Source organism: Panthera uncia (assembly GCF_023721935.1).
Source record: "Panthera uncia isolate 11264 chromosome C1 unlocalized genomic scaffold, Puncia_PCG_1.0 HiC_scaffold_3, whole genome shotgun sequence".
NCBI classification, from domain to species: Eukaryota; Metazoa; Chordata; class Mammalia; order Carnivora; family Felidae; genus Panthera; species Panthera uncia.
In genome coordinates, this window is record NW_026057584.1 from 26,607,034 (window position 1) to 26,633,862 (window position 26,829).

General features: G+C 39.9%; 2 protein-coding genes across 14 annotated transcripts in view; one reads left to right on the forward strand and one right to left on the reverse strand.

The window, feature by feature from the left end:
• The window catches only part of KANSL1L (KAT8 regulatory NSL complex subunit 1 like), a 134,076-nt gene extending 127,533 nt beyond the window's left edge, over positions 1 to 6,543 (forward strand). For all 6 annotated transcript variants that reach the window (XM_049614992.1, XM_049614995.1, XM_049614996.1 and 3 more), the window contains 4 exons: positions 1,192 to 1,243; positions 2,415 to 2,527; positions 4,533 to 4,701; positions 5,592 to 6,543. In XM_049614992.1, coding sequence (XP_049470949.1) covers positions 1,192 to 1,243; positions 2,415 to 2,527; positions 4,533 to 4,701; positions 5,592 to 5,822 — 565 coding nt within the window. In that variant the 3' untranslated portion in view covers positions 5,823 to 6,543. The remainder of the gene's footprint in view (positions 1 to 1,191; positions 1,244 to 2,414; positions 2,528 to 4,532; positions 4,702 to 5,591) is intronic.
• On the reverse strand, positions 1 to 25,110 carry RPE (ribulose-5-phosphate-3-epimerase). Of its 8 annotated transcripts, none has more exons than XR_007454294.1 (8): positions 24,383 to 25,093; positions 23,680 to 23,711; positions 17,505 to 17,584; positions 12,709 to 12,848; positions 11,964 to 12,098; positions 11,184 to 11,270; positions 8,695 to 8,983; positions 1 to 7,591 (listed from the first exon to the last, which is right to left on the reverse strand). XR_007454294.1 is itself a non-coding variant. In XM_049615000.1 (7 exons), exons 1-7 carry the CDS (start codon positions 24,491 to 24,493, stop codon positions 8,861 to 8,863), a joined length of 708 nt encoding a protein of 235 aa, XP_049470957.1. In that variant the 5' UTR covers positions 24,494 to 25,093; the 3' UTR covers positions 7,501 to 8,860. The 8 variants fall into 8 exon arrangements, 6 of the variants coding, with proteins under 6 accessions (XP_049470957.1, XP_049470960.1, XP_049470959.1 ...); XR_007454293.1 differs by having other exon boundaries at positions 1 to 7,594; XM_049615000.1 differs by having other exon boundaries at positions 7,501 to 8,983.
• Between the last annotated feature and the right edge of the window lie 1,719 nt (positions 25,111 to 26,829).

Here is a 26,829-nt window from a genome sequence, read left to right on the forward strand (position 1 = left end):
AGTTACCTTTTATGTATATATGGCACTAAAGGCTATTTAGGGATGTAAATAAGCTTAGTAATAAATAACCCTGGCTCTTTAACATGCAGTTCTGTAAATGACTGCAAAAAGGGTTCAAAGAAAGCAACTACCTTTGCAAGGGGTATTCACTGCAAGACAATAACACCTATGACCACAAAAATAAGATTCTGATGTATTGCCAAGTCAGCAATACATACATTATATTAGTGGGGCATCACGAAGGAGGGAAAAAGAAGAAAGTTTATTCACACAGGGAAACCACAGCAAAGGCACACAGGTAAGTGTGCAAGCCTAAACTAGAGACCAAGTTTTTGTATAGGGTGATAAAGTTATGGCTACAAAAGAAATAGAACCGGATTATGGAGGTCCCTGAATGCCATACACAGATCTGCTTCCTAGTGGCAGTGAAGTTAGTCAAAGTCTTGCTTTGTTTTGTTTTTTAGCAATGATGAAAGCAGTTTCTTCAGAATGTGAATCTGGCACCAGAAAGTAGACAGAAGAGGGTGGAAACAGACATAAGCTCAGTGACAACTACAGTAATTCCTACCCCTCTCTATATTAGCTGATTTCGAATTCTCTTATTCCTAATTGCTTTGAGGTATTAAGAACTCTTAATATTCTAGGAGGTATTATGAGAAATCCCACAGAGAACTTGAGACATTCTGCAGAAGCAGAGTACCATTTGTAGTTATGATGTTCTGCAGCAACGATGTTTTTTCAATTGACATTGGTAGGCTGCAGCTGGCTGGCTGGCTGGGTTGGTTGTTTAAATAGAGGAATTCTGTGATCCAGTGGTTAAACTCAAGAGGCCATGCCGGGTGTCTTCACACAAAGAAATTGGCAAATGCTCAAGTGAGGGATTTTTTGTTTTTGTTTTTTCTTCCTGCCACTGTATCACCATCTATTGACTTAATTCAAAATTAGTATATTCTTAGGTATAAAATGCAGCTACACAGAAGAGACAGTTATTCACTGTAAGGCCAAAAGTAAAGTCTCATCTTCTTTTCATAATAGAAATTTTTCTCTTTAAAAAAATAAAGTATGAAAATACAACCATTTGAATTGTGAAAGTCCCAAGGAAAGAAAACACTACTGCATTAGCTGTGCTTAGAGAATACAACTGCTACACTTAGATTAACATAAGCTGAAACTGGTTTGTATCTTCAACAGCTGGAGAATGGCTGTTCTTCAGCCTCTGGATGAATATGACGTAGGTGAAGAGGTAAGTTGCCTTTCACTTACGGATAACTGCACTGTATACATTACGAAGCCTGCTTAATTTGGGACTTGAGGAACTCAAGGGAAATATAAGCCCTTTAGCATACATTGACTTGTTTTTCACTTAGGAAAAGAAAGTTCATTAAGGATATTAACTTCATTAGGAAAATGTTTTTGTGCAAATTTAGATTTGCAAAGACAGTAACATATAAAGAAAAACATGTCAGTTGCTTACATGAACTGTTGAAACACTGAATTTATGTTAATATCTATATTCATTTCCAGTTATTAGTCCTGTTTTTCTGTTTAAGGAGATGTGGTCTTAATATTCAACCCTACAATGCCATATTCAAAACCTTGGGAACAGGTTGCTTTTGAATTTGGAAAACTTTGGACTTAAGAAAGAAGACATATGTGGAGTCTAGCATAGTTCTCATAATCAAATATTAATGTTTCTGTAGGGAAATATTTATAGAAATTGGAATAACCTCATCATTCCAGAACGGGCTATGTCACCAAATGAATTATGAACACGTGTTTTTTCAGATTTTTAGAACTGAAGGAAAGGGACTGTGAGCCTGTATGGGTAAAACTTCTATTAAGACAAGCATAATTTCAGGGAAAAATGTGTAACCAAATTAATTTGAAAGTGATGATCTGTAGAAGCTGTATTATGTAAGACATTTTGTCTCTGTCATAATCTTTCTAGGCCCACTGACTGTTCTTCAGCTACCAAGTCAACTTTTCAATGCACTCTTCCCTAGTTCAGAATGGTTCTGGCCAGGAAACCCAAATTCTTAAACCACTACCACCAGAGTCTTAGAACCTCTGATAAGTCATTAGTTAAAATAATTTTCTTTTTTTTCAGTTTTACTTTTCTTTGATATTAACATGTTAAGAGAACAGTGTATTCCATAAAGGGCAATCAAATACAAACCTTTGAATGAATTAAGCATTAAGAATTTTTTATACAAAGCACTGTGAACCTATCTGTAATCTAGGTTAAGTCTTCAAATATGACCCAGAAGTAAAAAAGTTTAAAAAAAAAAAAAAAGTTCACTCCCTCTATTTTCGAATTTGAAGTTCAATTTTAGAGTTTTCTTCCTATATTCTCTTGATGAGAAATTGTTCTATTTCAAAATGTTTCTGATAAAAGAAAAACTTTCTAATTCCAGGTAGAAGATCTTTCTGATGAAGTCTTCTCCCTAAGACACAAAAAATATGAAGAGAGAGAGCAAGCCAGATGGTCACTATGGGAGCAAAGCAAGTGGCACAGAAGAAACAGCAGGCAGGTGTTATCAATTTAAAAGCCAAAACCATGAAATCCATGTAGAATTAACAAAATTCTGCATGAATATTGAGGAAGACACTAGAAAGGAAAAAGTATATACTGTATAACATCAGTTATTTGTGCACAGGAGGGAAACACTGCATTTACTGAGCTTACATTCAAAATATATTTTGGCTGGGGCTCCTGGATGGCTCAGTTAAGCGTCCAGCTCTTTTGATTTTGGCTCAAGTCATGATCTCACAGGTTTGTGAGATTGAGCTCCGCATTGGGGTCCACACTGATAGCGCAAAGCCTCCTTGGGATTCTGTCTCCCTCCCCCACTCGTGCTGTCTGTCAAAATAAATATATATATACATTTTGGCTAATTACAGAGTAATGAAATGAGTTTCTGTATTTTCCTCCACTCTCATTTCTCATGCTTATTGTCAGCCTGAGGAACAGATTTAACTCAGCAAATAATGTGAAAATTCTCCCTAAAGTAGGTCATCTCATTGTACTGTAATAGCAGACCTTACACTAGGGATTAGAATCTTGATGATCGATTTTAACATGCCCACTTAAAAAATACATTATTTTTTCTTAAAAAATTTTCTCAAAAAAACCTGTCCAGTCTAAGAAGCAGATGGTCTAGGGCACCTGGGTGGCTCAATCGGTTAAGTGACTGAGTGCAGCTCAGGTCATGATCTCAAGGTTCATGGGTTCCAGCCCTGCGTCAGGCTCTGTGCTGACAGCTCAGAGCCTGCTTTGGATTCCATGTCTCCCTTTCTCTCTGCCCTTCCCCTGCTCGTATTCTGCCTCTCTCTCTCAAAATAAGTAAACATTTAAAAAATTAAAAGACAAAAAGCACCTGGTCTAAAATACTTTGAATATGATTTTTGGGGAGGGAGGATTAAATCCTGAGAACGTAATTAGTAATTATATATTTGAGAAAGTCCACGGTATTTTATATTTACATTTCACTGTGTTTTAATACAGCCGAAACTCAGAAAGGAAGATCATGAAGTCTGGGTAGTCACTATATTTAGTGTGGGGGCACCTCTCATTTACTTAGTACAGTTGACCCTCAAACACAGGTTTGAACTTTGTGGTCTGAACTATGTGGGCCCACTTACACACAGATTTTTAATAGTACAGTACTATAAATGTATTTTCTCTTCCTTACGATTTTAATAAATTTCATTTTTCTAGCTTACTTTACTGTAAGAATACAGTATATAATACATATACAAAATGTGTGACTTGACTGGTTTATATTACTGGTAAGGTTTCCTGGTCAACAGTCAGCTATTAATAGTTAAGTTTTGAGGGAGTCAAAAGTTATATGTGAATTTTTGAATGCACAAAGTGGTTGGTGCTCCCAACTCCTGTGTTCATCAAGGGTCAGCTGTACTTTTATTTAAGTAATCGCTACACCCAATGTGGGGCTCGAACTCACAACCCCGAGATCAAGAGTTACATGCTCTACTAAGCCAGCCAGGTGCCCCTCAACTGTATTTTGAAAACACATTTCTCTCTTTAGGTCTGAAAATACCCAGATTTCTTGTAGATCCTTATTCCAAGAGTTATCTTAACACACATATAAGACTCAATTGTCTTCTTTCTCCACATTCCAGAGATATAATTTTCTAGAAGTACAGAGGAAAATGTGAATCGAGTCTTACATGGATGACATTATAATAGTCTTAGAATACTCTGGGAACTCTGAAAGACTGTAAGGGTCAAGTAACTGTCCTTTCTTATTTAAAAATAAGACAACAAAAACTCCCTCCTTGAAAACCCGAAACCCACTATTATAATTTGGCAGTTTCATAAAATAGTATTCATAACATACTGTTTAAGTCTTTGAGAAAGCATCAGGAAGATTGACAGATGAATTTTTAGAAATCTTTTGGGCAGAACTGTTTAAAGAAAAGCTACCAAGTTAAATGGACTTAGGGGTCGTTCATAAAACGTTAAGACCTCAAGAAATAGTAATTAAATATTTTCTTGATTTTCTTGCTAGAGCTTACAGTAGAAACGTTGAAGGACAGGACTTGCTCTTGAAAGAATACCCTAACGACCTTGGTGGTGGTCAGCACTGTGCTGCCGAGAGTCCTGCCGAGCCTTCTCCGCAGAGCCAGAATCTGGGCACACGGGGCTCACCTTCCTTAAATCAAAGTCAAGAACTCAAGGTAAGTATGAGATGATATACATGACCTGTGACACCTCTTTTTCAATGCCTTTTACCCTTTTGAAAACCTGTTTGTAGAAACCTGCTGGTTGCCAATTAACAAATTCAGCATAACAATCCACTGTTAATTGCTGGGTACAGATCAGAGGATATGTATGCCAACTTTCTAGTTCTGTCACTGATCATACACACCTTATCTTTTTGTAGAACATGTCAGTACCTAACTCCACCTACTCACTTATCTGTTAGGAAATGGGGATTCTATCCAAGTTTCATGATGACACCAATCTGATTAGAGAGAACAGCACCTGGCACACAGCAAATGTCAGCTAGTTCTCTTCCCTTCATAACAGATTTTTACCTGTCTCCCCGTGGATCCAGTTCTTACCTCCCAGGGAATGATTTCTAACACACCATCTATAAATTTTTGCACTGTTCTTCATAAGTAGGTGTTGAAAAAGAACTGTATCTAGAACACAGAGCAGAAACTATAAAAATTAATAGGCAAGTCGTAGAAAGCTCAGGGAAGGAAAAGTCAGTAGGTGTCTGTGATAGTTATGGGATGAAAACGGAGACACTCAAGTAGATCAAACACCTTTAAAGGGGCTTTTCCCAAAGCGCTCCTGTGCTGATAAGGAAGACCCGTGCCTTATAGCGGCGTTTCCTCTTTGTGGGAGGGTGAAGTGAAAGGATAGTTCCCAAAGGTCTCTAAACAATTGCCAGTATGTTCCACTGGAGTTGCTAGATCTTTAGGCCCAAATGAAAATGTGTACATTGACGTGCTGAAGGACCAAACAATAATTACACAATTGACATTTAAGGATTATTGGATACATGAACTTTAAACAAATTAGTTGAAACTTAACTGAAAAGGTTTTCGCTTTCTTTCAGTCTTTGTGGTGGGAACGACGGACTTTTCCGCTGAAGGATGAAGACACAGAAGCCTTACTATGTCAAGATGAAAAAAAGGATCATAGTGAAAGTTCAAGCCCCGTTTTCCGTGGAGAAGTCTTCTGTACTAGTGCACCAGAAAACGGTCACCATCCAAAAAGGCAGATGGATGAAATGGAAGAAGGCAAACCTTTTGGTCTAGGACTTACTCATGTTAAAAAAAACAGGTGACAGGGAAAGGTTAAAAAAGTATGTAACTGAATGGAAAGCAGGAGGAAAAAATAAGCCCTGTTCTCCATCCCCCACCCCCTCAGCCACAATCCCAGAGTAAGAGCATGTACTGCATGTATTAATCTTTTATGCTGTTTTAAAACAGGCAAGGTAGGTCTCTTTTTCCTTGAACCACAGGAATAACTAGCTTTTCACCTACAGACAAGTGCTAGTCGTTTGTGTTTATGATGCAAATCACAAGCACCAGAAAATTAACTGCTGCAAGCTGATGTTAAATCGTATTACTGGGTAAATAATTTTTAAAAGACTTCATACCCACACATACATATGTACACACACAGAAACACCTGTGCATCAATGATCGCTCTTTTTCCTATACATTTCTATGTAATTTCTATGGTAATTCATTAAAGTTGCCTCAAATATATGCCTTTGTATATGGGAATATACAAATATGTGTGTATAGAGTATATACACATACATGTACACACACGTAGTTTTAAAAAACACTGGCAGTGACCACTCCACTTGAAATGCATGGATGAATTATCCCATGGAATGTAAGCTGCACTGTAAAGCACAGGTTCCCAGTGATTATGGAGATTTTAAACATGTTTAACCAATAGAAGTTATATGTGGAAATTTCTATACCAGATAACACAATATGCCTTTATTTGAAATCACTGTTATCTGTTGGACTAAATTCAGATCATCTTCTATTCACTCCTAACGGATTAAGACAAGCAAAGCAGAGTTAAATACTGGTCTAATTTTAAAACTTGAGTTTTATCTATCCTATGTATCTCATGAAGAGAAGACCCCAAGTGAAAATGAGCAACAAATAGGAAAGTAAAAAATGTTGTATTTCTAGTTAATTTGGTCATTCCTTACCATTAGCTTACTCTATCCAATCTATTCTCATGTGTATGCTAGAGTGAGAAATTTTTTTAAAGGATAGTGCTTCAGTACTGAATACAGTATACATTAAAGAAACTTCTTGAAGCTATTACATAATTTTTTCTATATAAAAGTTGAGGACAATTTATGAATCGCTTTCTCTCATGTAAAAAAAAAGGTTATTCAAGTTATAGTCCCCATATAACTGACAATCCTGGCCACCTGGCCTAGTCTGGGGGACTGACACCAAGTTTTTGCTAGGGATGGGGAATTCTACTAGTCCCTTTAAAGAAGGAAAAAAATTCAAATTCAAAACTGACAAATTTTTGCTTGTAGTTTTACTGTACATTTATTTTTTAAAAAGAAAACAAAAGCCAGACAAACCCAAGTTGTCTAGGCAAATAAGCTCAAATCTTTTTGTCATGTCTGACATTATAATCTTCTATGTAAGTTTTTTAATTAAAGTTATTTCTATATGCCTCGTGTTGTCTGATTTGATTAAACGGCACCTGTTCATGGCACAAACCTTTCCTAAGTCAAAAACAAATTTTTACACTGTAGTATAGGAAAAAAACAAGCAAGCTCTATTCTATGCAGAAGTGTTAATGTTCTTATTTTTCAAACTTTTTATTTCTCAAAACTCATAGTAGCCTAAAGTTTAGGTCCTGTTATTTCTTGCCATATATCAAGACTATTTGCAAGTGGCAGATACATATTTGTTGTCAAAGTATAATTTGGGACACAACTTTAAATATTTATGGATTAACTCTACCTTATCATCTTTTAGCCTACCTGGTCTTTGTTGGATTAATATAATATATATCCTTGGGGTCAAAATCCATAACGTCCAGAATATCCTCAGCCATCTGGTTCTGCTACCGAGTAAAATTAGACAAGGTTAAATAAACGAGGCTACCTTTGCCTAATCTACCTCCCAAGGGCTCCATTTGTAAAAAGAGTAAAACCAGAAATCCTCTGCCCTACTGGATTCTTTCCATAGTACCAGCCTGTTCCTGAGCTTTTCTCTCTTCCTTTTTTAAATGGGGACAAAAATACCTGTCCCATCACTCAGAAGAGTGATTTGTGGTTTTAATGAAATTATATCAAAGTACTTTAAAGGCTATAAAACATAAACTTCTGTAATGATAGCTACTTTGTATTGAGCATCCTCAATTCTATCCTACAATTCTGGGACTAGTAGTGGAAGCTTTACGTATAGCATAGTATCTCTTTTAGTGCTCAACACAACACCGTATGGTAACTGTAATTACATTCAGTGTATAAATCAGTTAACAGATACTCAAAGAGGCTGGTTGATCTGATTTACTAAGTCAAACCACTGGAAAGGAGAAGAATCCAGATTCAACTCAATATCACTTCCAAGCAGAGGCTTTCCTTTCCTTTCTGCTCAGAGCTAGCACATTATTTCATGTCCTTAAGAATGGTGGGGAGGATTACGAAAAGGTGGGGATCACTGTGTAACCTGCCCCTCCAGCAAAGCTAACAAGGAAAAACGCCCTGATAAAATCTATATTTGTATAATTTTTTAAAAATCTATACTTGTATTTTAGACCACCTGAAATCTCTGGGCTTCATACACTGTTTTTGCAGTTTTTATGTATCAAATATAAGGTACAAAATAAAAAACAGATGTTTAAGAAGCAAATTACTTCCATTCTACTCATATTGTCTCTCATACACACACACAAATCAAAAATGACATGAAACAGGAAAAACATAAGGACTTCCTTTGCTTTGGAAAAACAACCAAGAAATGAGAAGATTTAAAATGCAGAAAAAAATATTTTTTCATAGTAGCTAGGATGCCTTCAGTAGGCATTAAGACACATTTCTGTTTATAACCCTATTAATACAGCCATATTTTTAGTCTTATAAAAATCAAGTCTCCCAGTAAAAATGGTATTTTACCACACTAATCTTTAAATTCCATCACTAAAAATGGAGACATACACACCAATTTCTAACCTCTTGGAACATTCTGCAGGATAGATTTTAGTCACTGGAATGAACAGCCGCTCAGAGAAACAGCCCTGCTTCAACTGTGGTATGTTTTGGTAGTCGATATTCTTGTTTTCCAGGAGAAAGATTTCATGAGCATAAACACTGGACTCCTCACGGTTTCATCGATCAAGAGAACGTTTCTGAGCAGCTTCTGAGCAAACATTTCTTAACAGGTTGATCACAGATCTGGGGTCATCACTCCTCATAATGGCACTGCCAGACACAATCATGTTAGCTCCTGCCTGGAAGAAGTAAACACTCAGGTTATCCTTCAAAGGAAGATGCAGAGAAGCTTAAAACAATTTCTGGACTAGAGTTTCTACCCTTGCATTCGTCAGTGCTTTAAATGCACGAAAGCTACCTTGAGATGAACAGACTTCAAACAGTCTAGTTCCATGAACAAATAAAATGCTTAACAAATGAAAACATAAAATGATTTTTAAATGTATTTAAGAAATCACTGGCTTTTTAATAACCACCTTTAAATAAACGACATTGAATCTTTGCTAATATTTAAAAAAAGATGTAAAAATCTTTTAATCCTCAACTTTATTAAAGTTTTTCTAAAATATGCCAGTGCCCCTAAGGCTACTAAAAAACAAATTATCTTTTAATCTTTGGACTCTGTAGTTGACCCTTGAACAATGCAGGGGTTACGGGTACCAACCCCATGTGCAGTCAAAAATCTGTGAGTAACTTTTTGACTCGCTCAAAATTTAACTACTAAAACCCTTCTATTGACTGGAAGCCATACCAATAACATAAACAGTTGATTCACACATATTTGGTACATGTATTACATACTGTATTCTTACAATAAAGTTAGAGAAGAGTGTTAAGAAAAGCAGAAGGAATTGGGGTTCCTGGGTGGCTCAGTCGGGTAAGCATCCGACTTCAGCTCCGATCAGGATCTCACAGTTTGTGAGTTTGAGCCCCATGTCGGACTCTGTGCTGACAGCTCAGAGCCTGGAGCCCGCTTCAGATTCTGTGTCTCCCCATCTCTCTGCCCCTACCCCGCTCGCACTCTGTCTCTCTCTCAAAAATAAACATTAAAAAAAAAAAAAAAAAAAAGACAAGAAAAGCGTAAGAAAAATACAATTACATTAGTATAACAACAACAACAAAATCCACATAAAAATGGACCCAGGTAGTTTAAACCCACGTTGTTCAAGGGTCAACTGTGAAGGAATTGATAGACCATTATTGCTAAAGTGTGAAACTATAAAATACAGCAACATTAAATAATTTCTCCTTTTGACGTCAGAAAGAATGAAGCACTTTTTCATGTATTCACTGCATTCCAGAAAGGCTTTGAAGGGCTTAAAAAAGATATTCAATATACTTTTAAATGTGGAAACAAAGAAATCAAAGAGAAAAAGCAAGTAAGGGAAGTCCAAATTTAGCTCTGCACTCCCAGGATTTGACTTGAGGGAAACCCAATCTGTCACGTGATCCACTTCTGGAACAAAGTGGCAGGAGGCTGCTGGGAGAGGCAGCAGAAGGGAGGAAAATTCCTCCCAGGAGACACCGTCACTCTGTGATACAGTGTACATCTCCAAAAACATTCCTTCCAAAAAAGTAAAAAAAAATTAGTTTTGTAGGGTTACAGCCTAACATGGTTTTAATGTAAGCAGGAAAAACGCCCAAAGGCACAGCACAGTTCAGTAACAAGAAATCCACAAGTAGTCAAAGGACATATGTTCACTAATCACCCGGTCAGCTCCTCTTGCAGAAGTATCTCACGGCCACGGCTTTTGACAAGTATCAAGCAGAAGAGTGTGGCATTTATACAAAAAACTTAAAGTGCAGATTAGACCATGTTGCTTAAATAAAAACAGGCCACATAAACTTTAATGACCTGCAGTGTTACAGGAAGGCTGGTGCCCTCTTGGGAAGCTCAGGGCTTCATTGACTCAGCTCAGCTGGCTACTTGGGAAGACTCATCCCCCCTCACGTAGAGGAGGACCACAGCTACCCAGAAATCAGACCAAAATTTACATCAGAAATGGCTCCAGTCAGTTTTTTACAAGGGACAAACCAATAACTAATACACCTAAGCTATACAAAATCACAATCTTTTCACTTTATAAGCAGGTAGAGATTTTCTTTCCCTATTTTGGAAAAATGTCTTACTCCAAGGCCTAGAACTTAATGATCTCCCAAAGGCTGGCATTCAGCATGTTCTTTTTTAAAAAATAACTTCCTTCAGCATTAATGAGATAACTGAGACTTACTTTTTAATGATTATGTGATTTGAGAATATTCACTTACTGCTCTTCTCATTGTTCTACATTTGAACAAAAAAAATACCTTTCCCAGAAAGAAAGGCAATTTAGGAAACACAGGAAATCTGTTTGGCGCACAAGACAATGTCCTAGACATTAAATTTGATAGGAAACTGGTCTGTGACCAGTTCAGCTGTGGCCTGAAGAGCAATCTCACCTCTGCACATTTATGGATAGTGTCAGGACCTACTCCACCATCGACCTCTATGTCCAAGGACGGGAACTGGGTCCTCAACCAATGAACCTAGATATACACGAAGAAATAAGTGATTCCTAAGGTGGATATTTCCTAAGGGGAAAAACAACCAAATAAAAAATCAAATAGCCAAATACTAGCCACTAAAACAGGATTCCAAGTGTCTCACACAATAACTTTATTTTTCTTTCTTTATTTTAAGTAGTCTCTATATCCAACATGGGGCTCGAACTCACAACTCAGAGACCACGAGTTGCATGCTCTTCCAACTGAGATGGCCAGGTGCCCACCACACAGTTAACTTTCTACTAATACAAATTATGATCAGGGATACCTTCCTTTTTAATATACTGAAACAAATTCAGCTTCATAAAAGCAAGGCTTATTCTTCTGGGGGAATGGCACTGAACTTGTCATGGCTTTGCAGAGAATATACTTCATGCAAACAAGACAAAGAAAAAACCCTCAATGTTCAATGAAAAGAGATCTCCCAAGAGATCAAAAGGCTACAGGGATAATGCCTTTGACAGAAAATTTCAAGATTAAGATGTGATATTTTTCCTGATTTCCACGCTAAATCTCATACAGCATTTATCACACCGTACTCCAGCTATCTGCAGGCATCCCCCCCCCCCCCATCTTCAGAACAGGACATGGCTAAATACACAAGTGGCTCAATGCAGGCTTACCGAATGTGCACACACTATAAAAGCCTCACCCCAAAACCAAATATTTCTTTACCTTTGGCATCATATCTTCCATGAATTTCTGCCCTCCAAACCCAGGTTCCACTGTCATAACCAAGGCCATATCTATCTGATTCGCCCATGGTGCCAAATACTCAACTGTAGTTCCTGGTTTGATGGCAAGGCCAACCTATAACAGAGACAAATTTGCTACATCACATTAATAATTATTTCCACATTATATTAATATGGCATGTCAGACCCAGTAGAAATATCTATTGTTTAAAAATTCATTTTTAATATTTATTTATTTTAGAGAGAGAGCGCTAGCAGGGGAGAGGCAGAGAGAGGCAGACATAGAATCCAAAGCAGGCTCCAGGCTCTGAGCTGTCAGCACAGAGCGCGACACGGGGCCTGAACCCCCGAACCATGAGCACATGACCCAAGGCAAAGTCAGATGCTTGACCGACTGAGCCACCCAGGCACCCCTAGAAATATCTATTCTTAAAGAGTAGAATATACACAGAAATGGAATGCATAAGTTATTCAAACTATTTTTTAAAAGAGTCAACAAGGCTACCCAAATGTAAATCTTCCTAAAAGGCAGTACTTTTCAGAAAACATTAGGGGAACATAGAAATCCTGTCTAACAGACAACTTATAGTTCAACTCTGATTTCTCAGCTGAAAAACAACTGCTCAAGTCTGGTCTTCTCTGCCTATCACTTCCTGTCTTCTAATGAAACGTCCACACCAAGAGTGAAGAGTATTAAAACGTTATGGTCACTGTTGGCCCCTCACCTTCATCCCATTCTCCCGAATGTCTTTTATCAAAGCCCCAGGGTTCTCAGTAGCCTCAAGATGAAAGGTATATTGATTGGCTCCTGCTACAGCCATTGGTTTTACCCACTGTTCCGGCCTGGACACCATCATGTGCATATCTAGAAAGAAAAGACACATCTCCTGAATACTACTGAAAGGAAGATACCTGCCCCATATTGGGGAGGCCACCCTGCAGTTTTGGCTGTTTTGGATATAAACTACTTGGCATTAAAAGAATTCTTAAATAATGACACTGCTGTATTGCTAGCTTCCTTTTAACTTGAAGATAAGGTTTTAAACTCATTTCTCAAAAAACCACAGTTTTCCACAAAAGGCATATGATGGTATATATGAAAAGGACTAGAATTCAGGAAACCTAGGTCCAGGAAATGCTAGTCTAAAAAAAACTCTCAACAGTCCTATTATCTATGCAGATTTCATTCCTCATTTATAAGAAAGCTAAATAAAGTGATTCTATAATATCTTATGAAGCACTTACTGCATCATTAAGAATTCTAGGCCCCAGGGACAGAGCATAAAAAACAGATAAAAATCTCTGCTGTTATGGGGATTACATTCTTAGTGGGGGGTGGGGACAGACCATAAAGAAACTAAGTTAATACAATACACACTGGGTTGGTAGCTTGGTCAGCGTGGCTGGGCGGGAGGATCACAGGGGCACGGGATGAGGGGCCACAGCCTGGAGCTCTGCAGGCCACTGGGTTTTATTCTGAACAAGACTTGGGGGGGGGGGCGGGGGGAGCACTGTGGGATTCTGAGCAGAGAGGTGACAAGATCTAAGCTGGAAAGCCACGGTAGTCACCCAGGAAGAAACGACGTTGGCAGTGATTGAAACTGGCAAGCAGTGGCAGGATTCTGGGTCTGCTCTGCAGCTATGGCAGCGGGAGCTGTTGCAGGCCAATGTGCAGGGGGAGGGGAGCCTGAAAACTGCACCACGGGGGATGGGTCTCGAGGGAAGGACATGGTAACTGCAGGTCTGACACACATCCTAACTGTAAAGCTCAGATCACAGGGATCCGTTAGGGAGAGTGGGGGTGGCCTTCTTAAGGTTCTTGACTTGAAACATTAGACCATTTAACAAGAAGAGGGCGGCTTAAAAGTGGTTAAATCAAGAAATATTGCTGTCAAGAAGGAAACAGTAAATACTCCTAAGTCAGATAGATATGCTAAGAAGAGTTTTGAGTTTGTCTGTTTTTTGCTAGAGGAAGCATACCTCTGATACAGCTGAGCTACATTAAAGAAAAAATGTCTAGAATTCTAGACTCAACTAAGACCATAAAATGCCAATAAGGCTTTGAAAAATATCAGGAAAAGGGAATACTGCTTGACAAAGCCGAGATTAAAGTTTGTATTTCTAAACTAACAAAAGTGACAAAAATAGAACATATGTTAATAGGTAAAACATTGTTTTTAATTTTTTTTTAACGTTTATTTATTTTTGAGAGAGAGAGAGACAGAGCATGAATGGGGGAGGGTCACAGAGAGAGGGAGACACAGAATCTGAAACAGGCTCCAGGCTCTGAGCTGTCAGCACAGAGCCCGACGCGGGGCTCGAACTCACAGACCGCGAGATCGTGACCTGAGCCGAAGTCGGATGCTTAACCGACCGAGCCACCCAGGCGCCCCAAAACATTGTTTTTAAAAGACAAACTCTATTTGGTGTTTCTTATTTCCTCTGTGTTGTAAGTAAGGAAAAATCAATCTGCTTTAAAATATCTACTCATTCCTTTCGTTAACAGACTGCTATGCCAGTCCACCTCCGGCGTGCGGTCACCACTGGGAACCCTCAACGGAGAGTGTTCAGGGAGCGACCAGTTCAGTGAGTCATGTGCCTGTAGGTAACATACTGAGGTCACAGTTCTCGGATGTTCCAACATCAGCCTCCGCTTACACTGTTAAAAATTACTGAGGACCTCCAAAACGATGTTGATGTGAACTGTATTTAACACTGTTTAAAATGTTTTAGAAATTCAAACTAAGCAATTTTTAACTGTCTACTGAACTCATTTAAAAATAATAATAATAAATCTATCACATGTTAATTTAAGAGTGACCTTATTTTGTACTTTTGCAAGTCATTAATGTCTGGCTTAACAGAAGACCTCCATATTCTCACATGTGCTCTGCATTCAGTCTGTTGGAACGTGTCCTTTTATATGAAGGGAAAAAAGTACACAGAAAAGGGAGGGGTACATTGACAGCCTTTTTAGACCAGTGTGGATATTCTTCTATTTCTACCCCAGAACTCAGCAAGTGGGACTTTAATAAAGGTTAGCTGCAATGTGGAATCTGTAAACTCTACCAATGAACTTTTTGAGCTTTGTTAACTAAAAGCCACTGGCCTGTCCTAGTACACTTTGAATGGATCTCTGCAGTACTGGTTTGCTGCATTACATAGGACTTCCAAAGAGTGACACGTTTTATTATTTGCTATCAGAAATTACGCAACACCACAGATTTTATCACAACAGCTGTAAACAGGAGAAAGCTAATAAGCTCACAGAAGCAGATACAACTTCTTCAAAATTCAAATTTTCATTTGCAAGCTCTAATTTTATCAGTGGAAACAATAATTAATGAGGTATCTTCCTTGAAATGACAGGCTAACTTAGTTAACTTTCAAGAAAATGTCAGTAAAATACTGAACTCTGATAACCATAGTTCATCTATCAGTTTATCATTCCAGTGAAGATAAGTGTTCGTGAAAAAGGCAGCCAGTTCAGTTCACAACTCAGTGGCACAAGTGCGTTTTCCTTGAGAAAGCCATCATCACGCAGTATACTGCAGAAGTACTTGATGTGTACTTCCTGCTTTGGCACACAAAACATGAAAAGAAATGCACCCAACCATCAGATTTACTGTAGTTAATAATTTGTACTGACCTTCAACGATATGTACCATGAATACATGGTGGTGAAGAATAATTTAACAACTACTTGGATAGTTCAATAGCATTGCTTTGATTCGGGCTAAGGAACCAACAGACAAACTCACCATTGCTTTTGTACCATCCATACAAATAATGACAAATAACGCTGTAATATGAAAATAGTCATCACCTCATGTTCCACCCGCAAGAGATTCCTGGGGTCTTCAGACCACACGTGAAGACCGCAGATTTAGATGAGAGCAAAGAAAACAAAAACAAAACACAAAACACCCAAAACCAAAGCACAAAAATAACAGCTTTTTCCCTATCACTTGATTGCTTACTGGTTATTTCCACTCAATACTGAGACTGAACAGTTCAGAACTGTACCAGTTATGCATGCAACTTGTGAAATACTTCTTAGAATGTACACATGAATTATCCAACAACCAAGATCCAGGAATCACACAAAAAAAAAACACATGTCTTAATATAAAAAGCAAAAGTCACAAAACCCAAACATTAAAGCATTTGGAGTCCGTTCATCTTTACTGTAGACCCACTTCTAGACAGACTGATTAGTAGCAAGTTTATTAGCAAATAAACTAAAAACAGAAAGAAAGAGCAGACTGTGTGTGGTTGTAGCAGTAGGACTGATACGAGAGGCACAAATGTAGGAGACACAAATAGCAATGAGAAGTGATGCGAGGAATCCAAGTAAAAGAAAAAAAAAGAAAAAAAAACAACTTCTTTTAAATTCATACAAAGCCAGATGCAGAGGACTCTGTGGCCACAGCACGGTGGGGGCAAACATGGCTACTTATTTCATTCACCTGATATTCATAAGAACAAATTTATTTTGGAAAATTCATTTTCTAAAATGTAATAAAAAAGTCCAGATCATCAGAGGATTACATTCCATTATTCGAAAATTTCAAAATGGTGAACAAGCTGCTAGAACATGGTTTCCCTCATGCCACATAAATTACGTGATAACGCACCCTTTCTTATGTGCAAAGTAGATGGATCCTATGAAGAAGCTCTGACCGAGAGAACTTCCTACAACGAGGGCAATGTTCCAGAATGGCACTGTACAACAGTCACTAGACTCATGTGGCTACTGAGAGCTCGCAATATGGTTGGTTAATGCCACTGAGAAGCTTCATCTTTCATTTTATTAACCTGAACTAACTTTAAATAGCTACATGTGGGTAGGGACAACCACATGGGACAGCACAACTAGAATTCTTCTCAAAATCGGCCCACAATATGCCAATAAAAAATACCTAAGTTTTACTAAATTCCAAGGTACTTAAGAACATTATTTATAAAAATTTGTTCAACTTCTTACGTACGAGACATTTGTCAGCTTCAAGCCGTTGCTAACTTAGCTTAAAAGAGCAGTAACAACATGTGGACTGAATTCACGTTCACGAGAATTAACAATTACACTAAACCCCAATCTTGTGTTTATGCTTAGCTCTACGAAAACCACAGTAAAACAAAGTGGATTAAATCCCTCCTGTAAAGGACAAAAGTAATCTGACTGAAGGAAGTTTGAAAAAGAAAATACGGAAGGTGGTCTGATAACTGGATAAAGGTTAATTTAGGATGGGGTGCTTAGAAAGGCTTCTCCCTGAGGAAATGCCAGTAATTCAGGGCCAAAAGATAAAGCAGAGCCAGCCAAGTGAACGGTTTTCTAGGCAAAGAGATCAGCTAAAGTGCCAAGGCCCTGAAGCAAGAAAGAGTTTGGCTTATTACAAGCAGCCAGTGAAGACCCAGCACGGGGTGGGGGTTGGGGGTTCCAGATGAAATTGGAGGTTGAGAGATCAATCATCTACTTGAGCAACACATCCAGAGTCAGACAGCGTTAACACCCACTTACCAAAGAAAGGGTCCTGGCCTAGCTGCTTTCGGAGGCTTTCTACCACAGGGTGCCCAAAGGTGATGTTGGGAACAAAATGCCTATAAGACAAACAAAATCTTACTCTGAAAATGTTTTCAATTCAATTTCTGTATTGTTCTCAAAAGCACTCTGATAGGGGTAAATGGGACCATCTGTGATTGCAGTATTTTTCCATGTAGTATTTAACATCATCAGTATTAAAAAATACTAAAAATATCTCAGTAATTTCAATTTTACAAAGCAGTATTTCCCTGATATTTCAACAAAATCAGACAGTGTCACAAGATTTAACTCCATCGTTTGTAATCTAACAGGTAAAAATGGAAAGACAACCAAATCCAAACTCCAAAAGTTTTATGACTTGCCCAAGTCACACACTAGTTAGGAAGTTCTGGACTCTGACATGGGTCTCTCAAATCCTAGTCTGTCATGGGCTGCCTGTGGCCACTTCTAATCCACTTCATTCAGTGGGCACTAAATCAGTTTAACCACCCATTACTGAGGGTTTCCAGCACGCCAGGTGTTGTACCTTACTTCATCTTCTCATCAGCCTTATGAAGTAGATGCTGTTATAGCCCCATCTGAAGAACACAGGAAAAATAACTTCCTTAAGTCACCCTGTTAATTATTTGCAGAGGCAGGATTCAGAGTAAGTCTTCCTGACATCTGACCCAAAGTACTTCATGCCACTGACCTACTCGCTTGTCCTTCTGTTCTATCACTAGCTCATTTCAATATGTAACAAAACCCCCTCTATGCAAGTACCATGATATGGGAGTTCCTGCTTACCCTAGAAAAGTTTATAATCTCATTGGCGAGAAATGGCTAACACCCAACGGAATCCCTGGCCCTGCTGTTGTATTTGTTGGGGAGAGCCGACTCCCTTGACCTCCAGGTGGCCCGTGCAGCTGGTTCTCCCCAAAGGCCTGTGAATTTCAGTGATGTGTGTCACTGCAGGGCCAGAAGCTTAAGCGGTATTCCTTTTTTGCCCTCACTTCACCCTTTTGCCAATAGAGAAGCCATTAAGGGCTGGCAGAGTCACAGGATGGAAGGAGACGACGTCCCTGAAATTCTTCATGGAAGGACATTCAAGCTGAACTGTTACGTGAATAACTGAACTTTATAACATTAAGTCACTGAACTCGGGGCTTTGTTGGTTAAAGGTAGTAGATATTACCCTGTATGAGGATAGCAAGAAAAGGTAAAGCCACAAGTGGGCCAAATGAGGCAAGCAGTATGGCACTTTAAAAGAAGGGAAGATCACGAGATTTAGAGAACAAAGAATTTGTAAAGATGGGAAAAGAAATGAAGCAAAGGCAAAAATAAGCAACTTATGTTCAAAGTGGGGGAGAGGTGGTGCTCTTCAGCTTGGTGAGGGTGAAAAGAACAGGAGGCAGAATATGTCACATCAAGGGTATCAAATGCCTGGCTCAGTGTTTGGACTCTATCCTGCTGTAAATATGAAGTGAGGTTTTAAAGCAAGAAACAAGCAGGCCCATTTGGTAGAGTGTGTCACTCTTGATCTCGAAGTTGTGAGTTCAAGGCCCATAGCAGACATTACTTAAAAAAAAAAAAAAAAAAAAAAATCACAAAGCAATGAGAAAATAAAAAATAAAATGGAAATAAAGTGGGAAGACAGCCTGGGCAAGGAACAATGAGAATGGAAAGGACGACAGATAACGCGTGACAGGACTTGTGAACTCATTAGATGTGAGGAGCTCAAAAGAGAAAAACCATGGTTAAGACCTTAAGCTTAGATGGCAGACCAATGAATGCTAATAAAAAAATTAAAACTTACACAGACCAGGCACCATTCTAAACACGTTCCATATACTAACTCATTAAAACCTCACAACTCTATGGTGCAGGTACTCCTATAATCCATATATTACAGACAAGGAAGAGCGCCTCAAGGTCACACAGCCCGTGAAGTGCCACAAGCAGGCATTAAACACCGGCAACTTGGCTCCAAAGTCCAGGCTCTTACCTATTACGCTCATCTGTCCCTCCACTGATAACGACAAAAAAACAAAGTCCAGGGGAGGTGAGACGAGTCAGGATTCAGGACACATCTGAGAGGGACCAGGTAAGGTGGACAGGTACGGACACTGGCAAACACTTTGGTCCTTGAAGGTAGGGTCTCTAGTATCTAGAAATCATTCCACCGTTTCGCTTCAGAGCAATGACTGCCAGGGGCATGGGTAAGATGCTCGTTACGTTCACCTGGAACTCAGAGGCGAGGGTCAGATAAGCAGACAGGGAGCCTTACTGGGTATCATACAGCTCTGGAATGAAAATCTGGATTTTGTTCACTGTTCTTTTAATTTGCCACATGGCCTTAGAGTACTTTTGTTGCTCAACCTTAGGTTGCCTTTATAATTAAAACAGACATAAGAAACACATACCTCTTAAGAAAACAGGAGAACAGAATAAATATACTTTTTACTTCACTGGGAAACAGAAGCATATCATGTAACACTACTGACTCCCCCAGCTGCATGACTAATTGTACTACAGTGCTCTAGGCTCACCACGAACACTAGAAGAACAGAAAGGTACTGATACCCTGACAAGAAACCAAAGGTTTATGGTTAAGCTGAAACAGAAAAAGGCAACAAACCCAAGCATGAAGTGAAAGGGTCCTAAATTTGCTTGGGACCACGTGTCACAAAAGGACTTACAGGCTCTATGCCAACCCTATGACACTAAAGAAGACCTGGGAATCTGAATTCTCAACAAATGCCCTGGGAGGTCTTTATGTTTATTTTGAAAGAGAGAAAGAAAGAGAGAAAGAGAGAAAGAGAGAGAGAGAGACAGAGACAGAGACAGAGAGAGACAGAGAGAGAGAGAGAGAGACAGAGAGAGAGCAAGAGTGCATGCACACAGGGGAAGGACAGAGAGAAGGAGAAAGAGAATCCTAAGCAGGAGGTTCCACGCTGTCAGGGCACAGCCAGACGCGGGGCTCAGTACCACAAACCAAGAGATCATGACCTGAGCCGAAACCAACATTCAGATGCTTAACTGACTGAGCCACCCAGGCACGCCAATGCCTTGGGAGTTCTTATCAGACCAGCTTGGAAAAAACATTATTTCACTCTAAGAGAAATTTCATCAAAGCAGTCGGCTTCACCATTGTATTATTCTGTCTTTTTCTTTGTCCTATTAAAGGTACTTTCTGCAGTCTGCAAAAAATAAAATACAATAAAAAAGTATCCCCTTTCCCCAGAGACTTAGTGAGATTAAGCTATAATTGTTTACAGCACAGGTATATAATTATTTTATCTCTCATCATCTTCTCTCATCAACCTGAAGCTCTGTTTCCAATTGTCATACAATCAATTTCAGAGAGATAAAACCTTTACCAGATCTTCCAAGATAAAGATGGTAAACGGAGGATTAAAGTTGATCTAAAATGGAGCAAGACTGTTGGGGTGCCTGGGTGGCTCAGTCAGTTGGGCATCCGACTTCTGCTCAGGTCATGATCTCGCGGTTCATGGGTTCAAGCCCCACGTCAGGCTATGTGCTGACAGCTCAGAGCCTGCAGCCTGTGTTAGATTCTGTGTCTCCCTCTCTGTGTGTCCCTCCCCTGATGGCGCTCTGTCTCTTTCTGGCTCTCAAAAATAAATAAAAGCATTAAAATTAAAAAAAAAAAATTAAATGGAGCAAGTCTGTAACGAGAAAACATTCCCTGTGAATCAGAAAACACAATCTCATGTTTCCAAGGGCTGGCAAAAAACACAGAGGAGCAATATAGGGCAGATGGAGACAGAAGACAATTGAAGAACATCTAGCCTGGTTAATAGTGGTGGCTGTCATTCAGCTCCAGCCCATTGTGGCCTCATGAGGCTGTGGAACAAGCGTTAGCAAATCTTTGGATGTTTTTCAAAAGTCAGCAATCTAGTACTCATGTGAAATCTCCCCAGTTTTAAATCCTGGTAACTAATTTAGAAATTGCATATTTGCGGGGCGCCTGGGTGGCTCAGTTGGTTATGCGGCTGACTTCGGCTCAGGTCATGATCTCGCAGTCCATGAGTTTGAGTCCCACGTCAGGCCCTGTGCTGACAGCTCAGAGCCTGGAGCCTGTTTCAGATTCTGTGTCTCCCTCTCGCTCTCTGCCCCTCCCCCGTTCATGCCCTGTTTCTGTCTCAAAAATAAACGTTAGAAACAGACTTTAAAAAAAAAAATTGCATATTTACTCTGTTCCTACACTTAGGACTAACAGCACATTTCTGATCACTGTCCTGTCATGGCAGGTTTATATGCTTTCCAATGTTCTTTTCCAGCGAATTCATTTGTCCTTTTTTTTCAAATATCCAACCATACTAGTGCACCACCCCCCACAGTATTCCCAAAACTCGTTCCTGACCTTCAAGATGAAGACATTGTTTTAATCAGGAGAGAAATCGGGGACCTTAGGGGAAAAGGGGAAACAACAGGTGCATCCAAACTAGAATACTAGAGATTTTTAAAGGGACCAGGAAAAAGAACAGCATAGAGGCCGTACCTGAAGAGAAGGTAAGTTGAGGCTGGCCCCCACTTTCACACACCTGGCCTAGGAAACAATGTGGCTCAGCTAGCTTTGCCTCTTCTGGTGGGACATCAGGAAGAGGTTGAAACTCCCTAAATGTTTCCTCCTTTACAAAAGCGGATCAAAATACCTCTGAGCTCAAAACGTTGTGAAGATTAAAAGAGAAAGGTTTTAAAATGGTGTTTGGAGAATTTAATTTTGTCAAACCAAGATGTTACTTGGCAAAGGGGGAAAGGAGCCAATAAAAAACAAATATGTGTATCTTAATAAGCTCAGGGTCTGCCACTGGGCTGGGGGGGGGGACAATGTGTTTCATCAGACATCCCTCTCTTTATGACAGAGCCAATCATTCATTCAACCAATTATAACTAAGCCTGTCACCGTGCTTCACCTGCAGAGAATTCAGAGGTGAGCCAAAGACACCCTACTTTCAGGGAGCTTACAGTACAGCAGGAGAGATGGGAAAATAGATAACAAAAGTAATTGTATAAATTATTAGTTATTCTTTGTGGACAGAGAATGTCTTAATCCTTCCCGATAAGCCCAGAACCCACAGAAGACATTTAACTTCTGAGACCACACAAGCTGTTGCAGCCTTCTAATCCTGGCTCCACCATTTCCTAACTAGAAGACCTCAGACAGGTGACTTAACCCCTTTGTGTCTATTTCCCCACTGTCAAACGCTGGTGACAACAACAGCACCAACCTCATAAGGTTATGTGAGTTAATTCACAAAGAACATTGAAAACACTTACATGCTCAAAAATATTAGCTACTACTGTTATCATTAATATTCTTCATTTGTGCACTGAAAAAATTATCTTCTCCATTCAGTTACTCAAATATGGCCCAAGACTTACTTAAAACACCAAATTGCTTTCTGTGTTAAACAGACTACACACGTACACATGTAGCCTGTTCTATCCTGAGGTAGGCGTCTCAGACACAAAATCTGTATCCCAGACATGAAAATGTACCTACCCATCTTTGAGGTACACCCTCCAGTTACCTGTGAAAGTTCAGAGCTTTCCAAAAATTATGTACGTGTACATAACTATGAATATGAATTATGTATATAACACAATAAAAATCAAGCTTTCGTGCGAGGTAATACTTACCAATCTTACACACTTAGCCTAGAATGCTTAGTACTCTAAAGTAAAGACTTTGCCATGATCAGTTGGGATACTTACTGACAACTGAGTCGGATATAAAAGAGAAACAACAGATTTAACCAGACAGAACAGAGGAAGACAAAACTCTTATAACAGGAGTGACATTAAAAAGAACAGGAAGTAACTGATCATCTTTTGTAAATAAAACAAATTTGCAAATTTGCACGAGGCCACACAGAAATTTTACCTGTTTAAATTTATTTTTTGACCCGGAACCCAAAGTAATGGCTGTTACTGCTTTAAGGCCAGTTATCAGCAGGGCTCAAGGAACTACTTGGCAAACCCAAGAAAATACAATTTGCAACTCTGTCACAATGTTGTGTAATCCTGAAAGTCCTACTGTCTTCTCAAGGTTAGACTCTGCATTTTATAGCCAACTTAAACTAGCATCATACTGACTCTGAACAATATCGATTATGTGCTATAACTACAGTGCTTAAAAATTACTTACAAAAAAACTGACCTCCCTGAAGAGCAGGGTGCCTGAAGAGAAAATAAACAGGAAAATCAAAATTCGAACAATGACACAACACCTAATAATTATTGAGAACTTACTATACGCCAGGCACTGTACGCTTTACATGTTGGCTTATTTCATCTTCCAAAATTGCCTAAGCGGTAGGTTCTATTGTTACTCCCATTTTTCACATAATGAAACTGAAGCTCAATGAGGTTAAGTGGCTTGTCCCAGGTGATCCATCAAATGGCAGAACTCGGGCAATCTCGCTACAGGTACCAAGCTCTTAATCGTTACACAAGTCTGTCTCCCCAGCTTTGCCACTAACTAGCTATATGAGCTTGGGCAAGTCATGCCTATCCCCTTGGGCCTCAGTTTCTCTAACTGAAAATGAGAGACGCGTCCAAGAGATTTAAAATTGCGTCCAGGTCCTAGTGCTTGGGCCACACGTTACGTGGGGGGGAGGGGAGGAAGTGGGGTTTGGGACGCGGTCGCAGCCCAGGCTGCCGCCTCAGGTTCGCTCCAGCCAGGGCCTCCAGGACTCCCACCTCAAGTCCCCTTTTCAGCACCGCGTTCAGAGTGCGGCGCTCCGCGGTACAGGGACGCCGTGCACCCAAAAGGCACTCAATAAAGGTGCGCCGAGCCCGCCCCGCGCGGCAACCCTGACCCGAGCCCCGCGGAGTTACCCGTCCATTACATCCAGGTGCAAATAATCGGCCCCAGAGTCCAGCATCCGGAGGCACTCAGCCCCTAAATTGGCCAAATCGCTGTTAAGGATGGACGGGCCAATCTTGCAGCCAGACGCCATGGTGCTGGTTCCCAAGAGCAAGTTACCCACGAGTCCTCCGGTAAGACGAAAGTGTCGCCCCGATTGGCTGCGCAGTCTTAGTCCCTTCCCGGTAGCGTCTTCCGGACTCCACCGGAAGCAGCTGCCCGCAGGGAGGAAGTCCCTCCTCCCCTCGGGGGAGGGGCTGTCTGCCCGAGCGGTTAGGGGTGGGGCCTCTCGCCCGCAGGCCCTTGCCTCTTTCCTTCCGTTTTCTTTCTTGAAATAGTTTTTAGGTCTCCCAGCCCTCGCCGAACTCGAAGAGTTTCTAAATCTTTTTTTGCTTTACATCCCCCGGGTTCTTTTCTTCTCGGCTCTTGCCCTCACTTCACTTTTTGCTTCTCCATTGTTTCCACCTGTGCTGCTGTCCTCTCCTCTCCAGCGCTTGTGCTTGCCTGTAAAACAACAGAACAAATAAATCCTTTCTTCTCATAGCTTTCTCCTTGAATTCTTCTTAGGAGCTGAAGGAGTCACATTTAGGGCGGAATCGTCGCTCTTCTAGGTACTAACTGGGTAACCCAGCGGTCACTTCTCCCAGTCTCCGTTTTCTCATCTGTTAGGACCCCTACCCAGCGTTTAGGGTTGTTGTGAGGATCAGATAGGTGAATCCAGGTAATGGGTTCAGCGCGAGACCTCGGGTGCCCAGTACAAAATGGTGATTATTGTTATTACCACTCCCCTTCTTGGCTTCTGGCCCTCATCCTTATTCATTTTTCTTTTGTTTTTCCTTTTTATGGAGGTTCGTTGACAAATTGTAATACATTTATTTACTGTTCGGACCCAATCTGGAAGAGAGTAGGCATGTCTGTTCCTCTGCCAAATGTGTCTAAGGTCATTGGGTCAGGAAAAGGGGGCGGGGGAGAATCCCGTGAGGGGGGGGAAAAAAGGATTTAGCAAGAGCATACCTTAGATGGTAGGGAATGGGCACTTTGTAATTGATTGAAAGTGGTAACTCGGACCCCGTGGTGGTCCTGGCCATGTTCAGAGGGCAACCAGTTCCTTCACATTCCTTTTGGGAAATCTGGTCATTCCATCAGGTCATAATCGGGGCAGAGAAATCAAACCTGGGTACCTGTTTCCCAATATATCCATTCTGCTTTAGTTTGAAAGATAGGGGTGGAAAGCTTAAGCAAAACGGAGCTCATCTGGGGTTGGAGGGAAGAACTGGAGACTGGGGGTTGAGAAGAGACATCAAAGCACTCCCGAGGGTTCCAAAATGAAAACTTCTGAATGAGTTAACCTATTCCCTATGTTGAGAATGAGAAATGAAACTTGATCAGGCATCTTAAATGTTTTTAGCTTTATTTTATTATATGTGCATATTCAAACACAGAGGTCTTAATATCTTTCATAAATATCTTTCATAAACGTTTCAGTATTCATATGCATTTTTTCCATGCTCTTTGGTCATTCAGTATTCATCACAGACTTCATAGTCATCTAAGGGAAGTTGGCTGTGTAATCAATCTTTTGTTTTTACCTATAAAATGGCTAATAAAGGATTTTCATCCTGTAGTCACAGTGACTGTTGAAAAATATCATGGAGGTACATTGATCTGTAATGCTAAATGATCCTGAAATAATAGAAGTAAATTTGTCTTAAGCTTTTCCAAATACATTCTGCCCTTGTTTTTATTGTCCTGAGTGTCAAACCAAACTTTGTTTCTGAAATGCTGCAGTTGAGACCCACTAAAGTAAGCAAGGAAGTGGGACTTTCTACTCACTGCCAAGACAAGGCCATGGAATTGAAGTGTGAGGTCACAGGGCAACAGCATGACTCAGTGTGATAGCAGCAAATTCCAGAGGCTTAATAAAGTATCCTGTATAACTTGAGGAAGGGTATTTAGTTTGCATTTTGGACTGTAACTCCACTTATGACCCTTTTTTTCCCTCTTGGTCCCTATATACACCCTATTCTCATCTTATATCGTCTTACAGCTAGGCTGCAGAGTGAAGAATGTTCTTCATTGACTAAAGGGACAGGTACTAAAGAAGGGAGATGTCACCCTGCCTAATGTTCTCTTGCAGGCTTGAAATAGCAAGCCAGTTGTTCCCAGCCTAGCCAACAAGCCCTAACCAGACCCCCTCTCCCCAAACACCACATCATTTTTTTCTCCACCATTGTCCTGCCCATTCATGCCTTTTGCCACTATGGTTCTCAGTGACTTGTCCCAATGCACTCAGTAACTCAGTTTCCTTTTTGGAAAAACCAAATAACTTATCTAATAGAATTATAAAAAGCAGCAAATACTGAAAAATGAAAGTAAAATGTTTTGCTATAGAAAATGCTGTATCCAGGATTTGAACTGCTTTAATTGAAT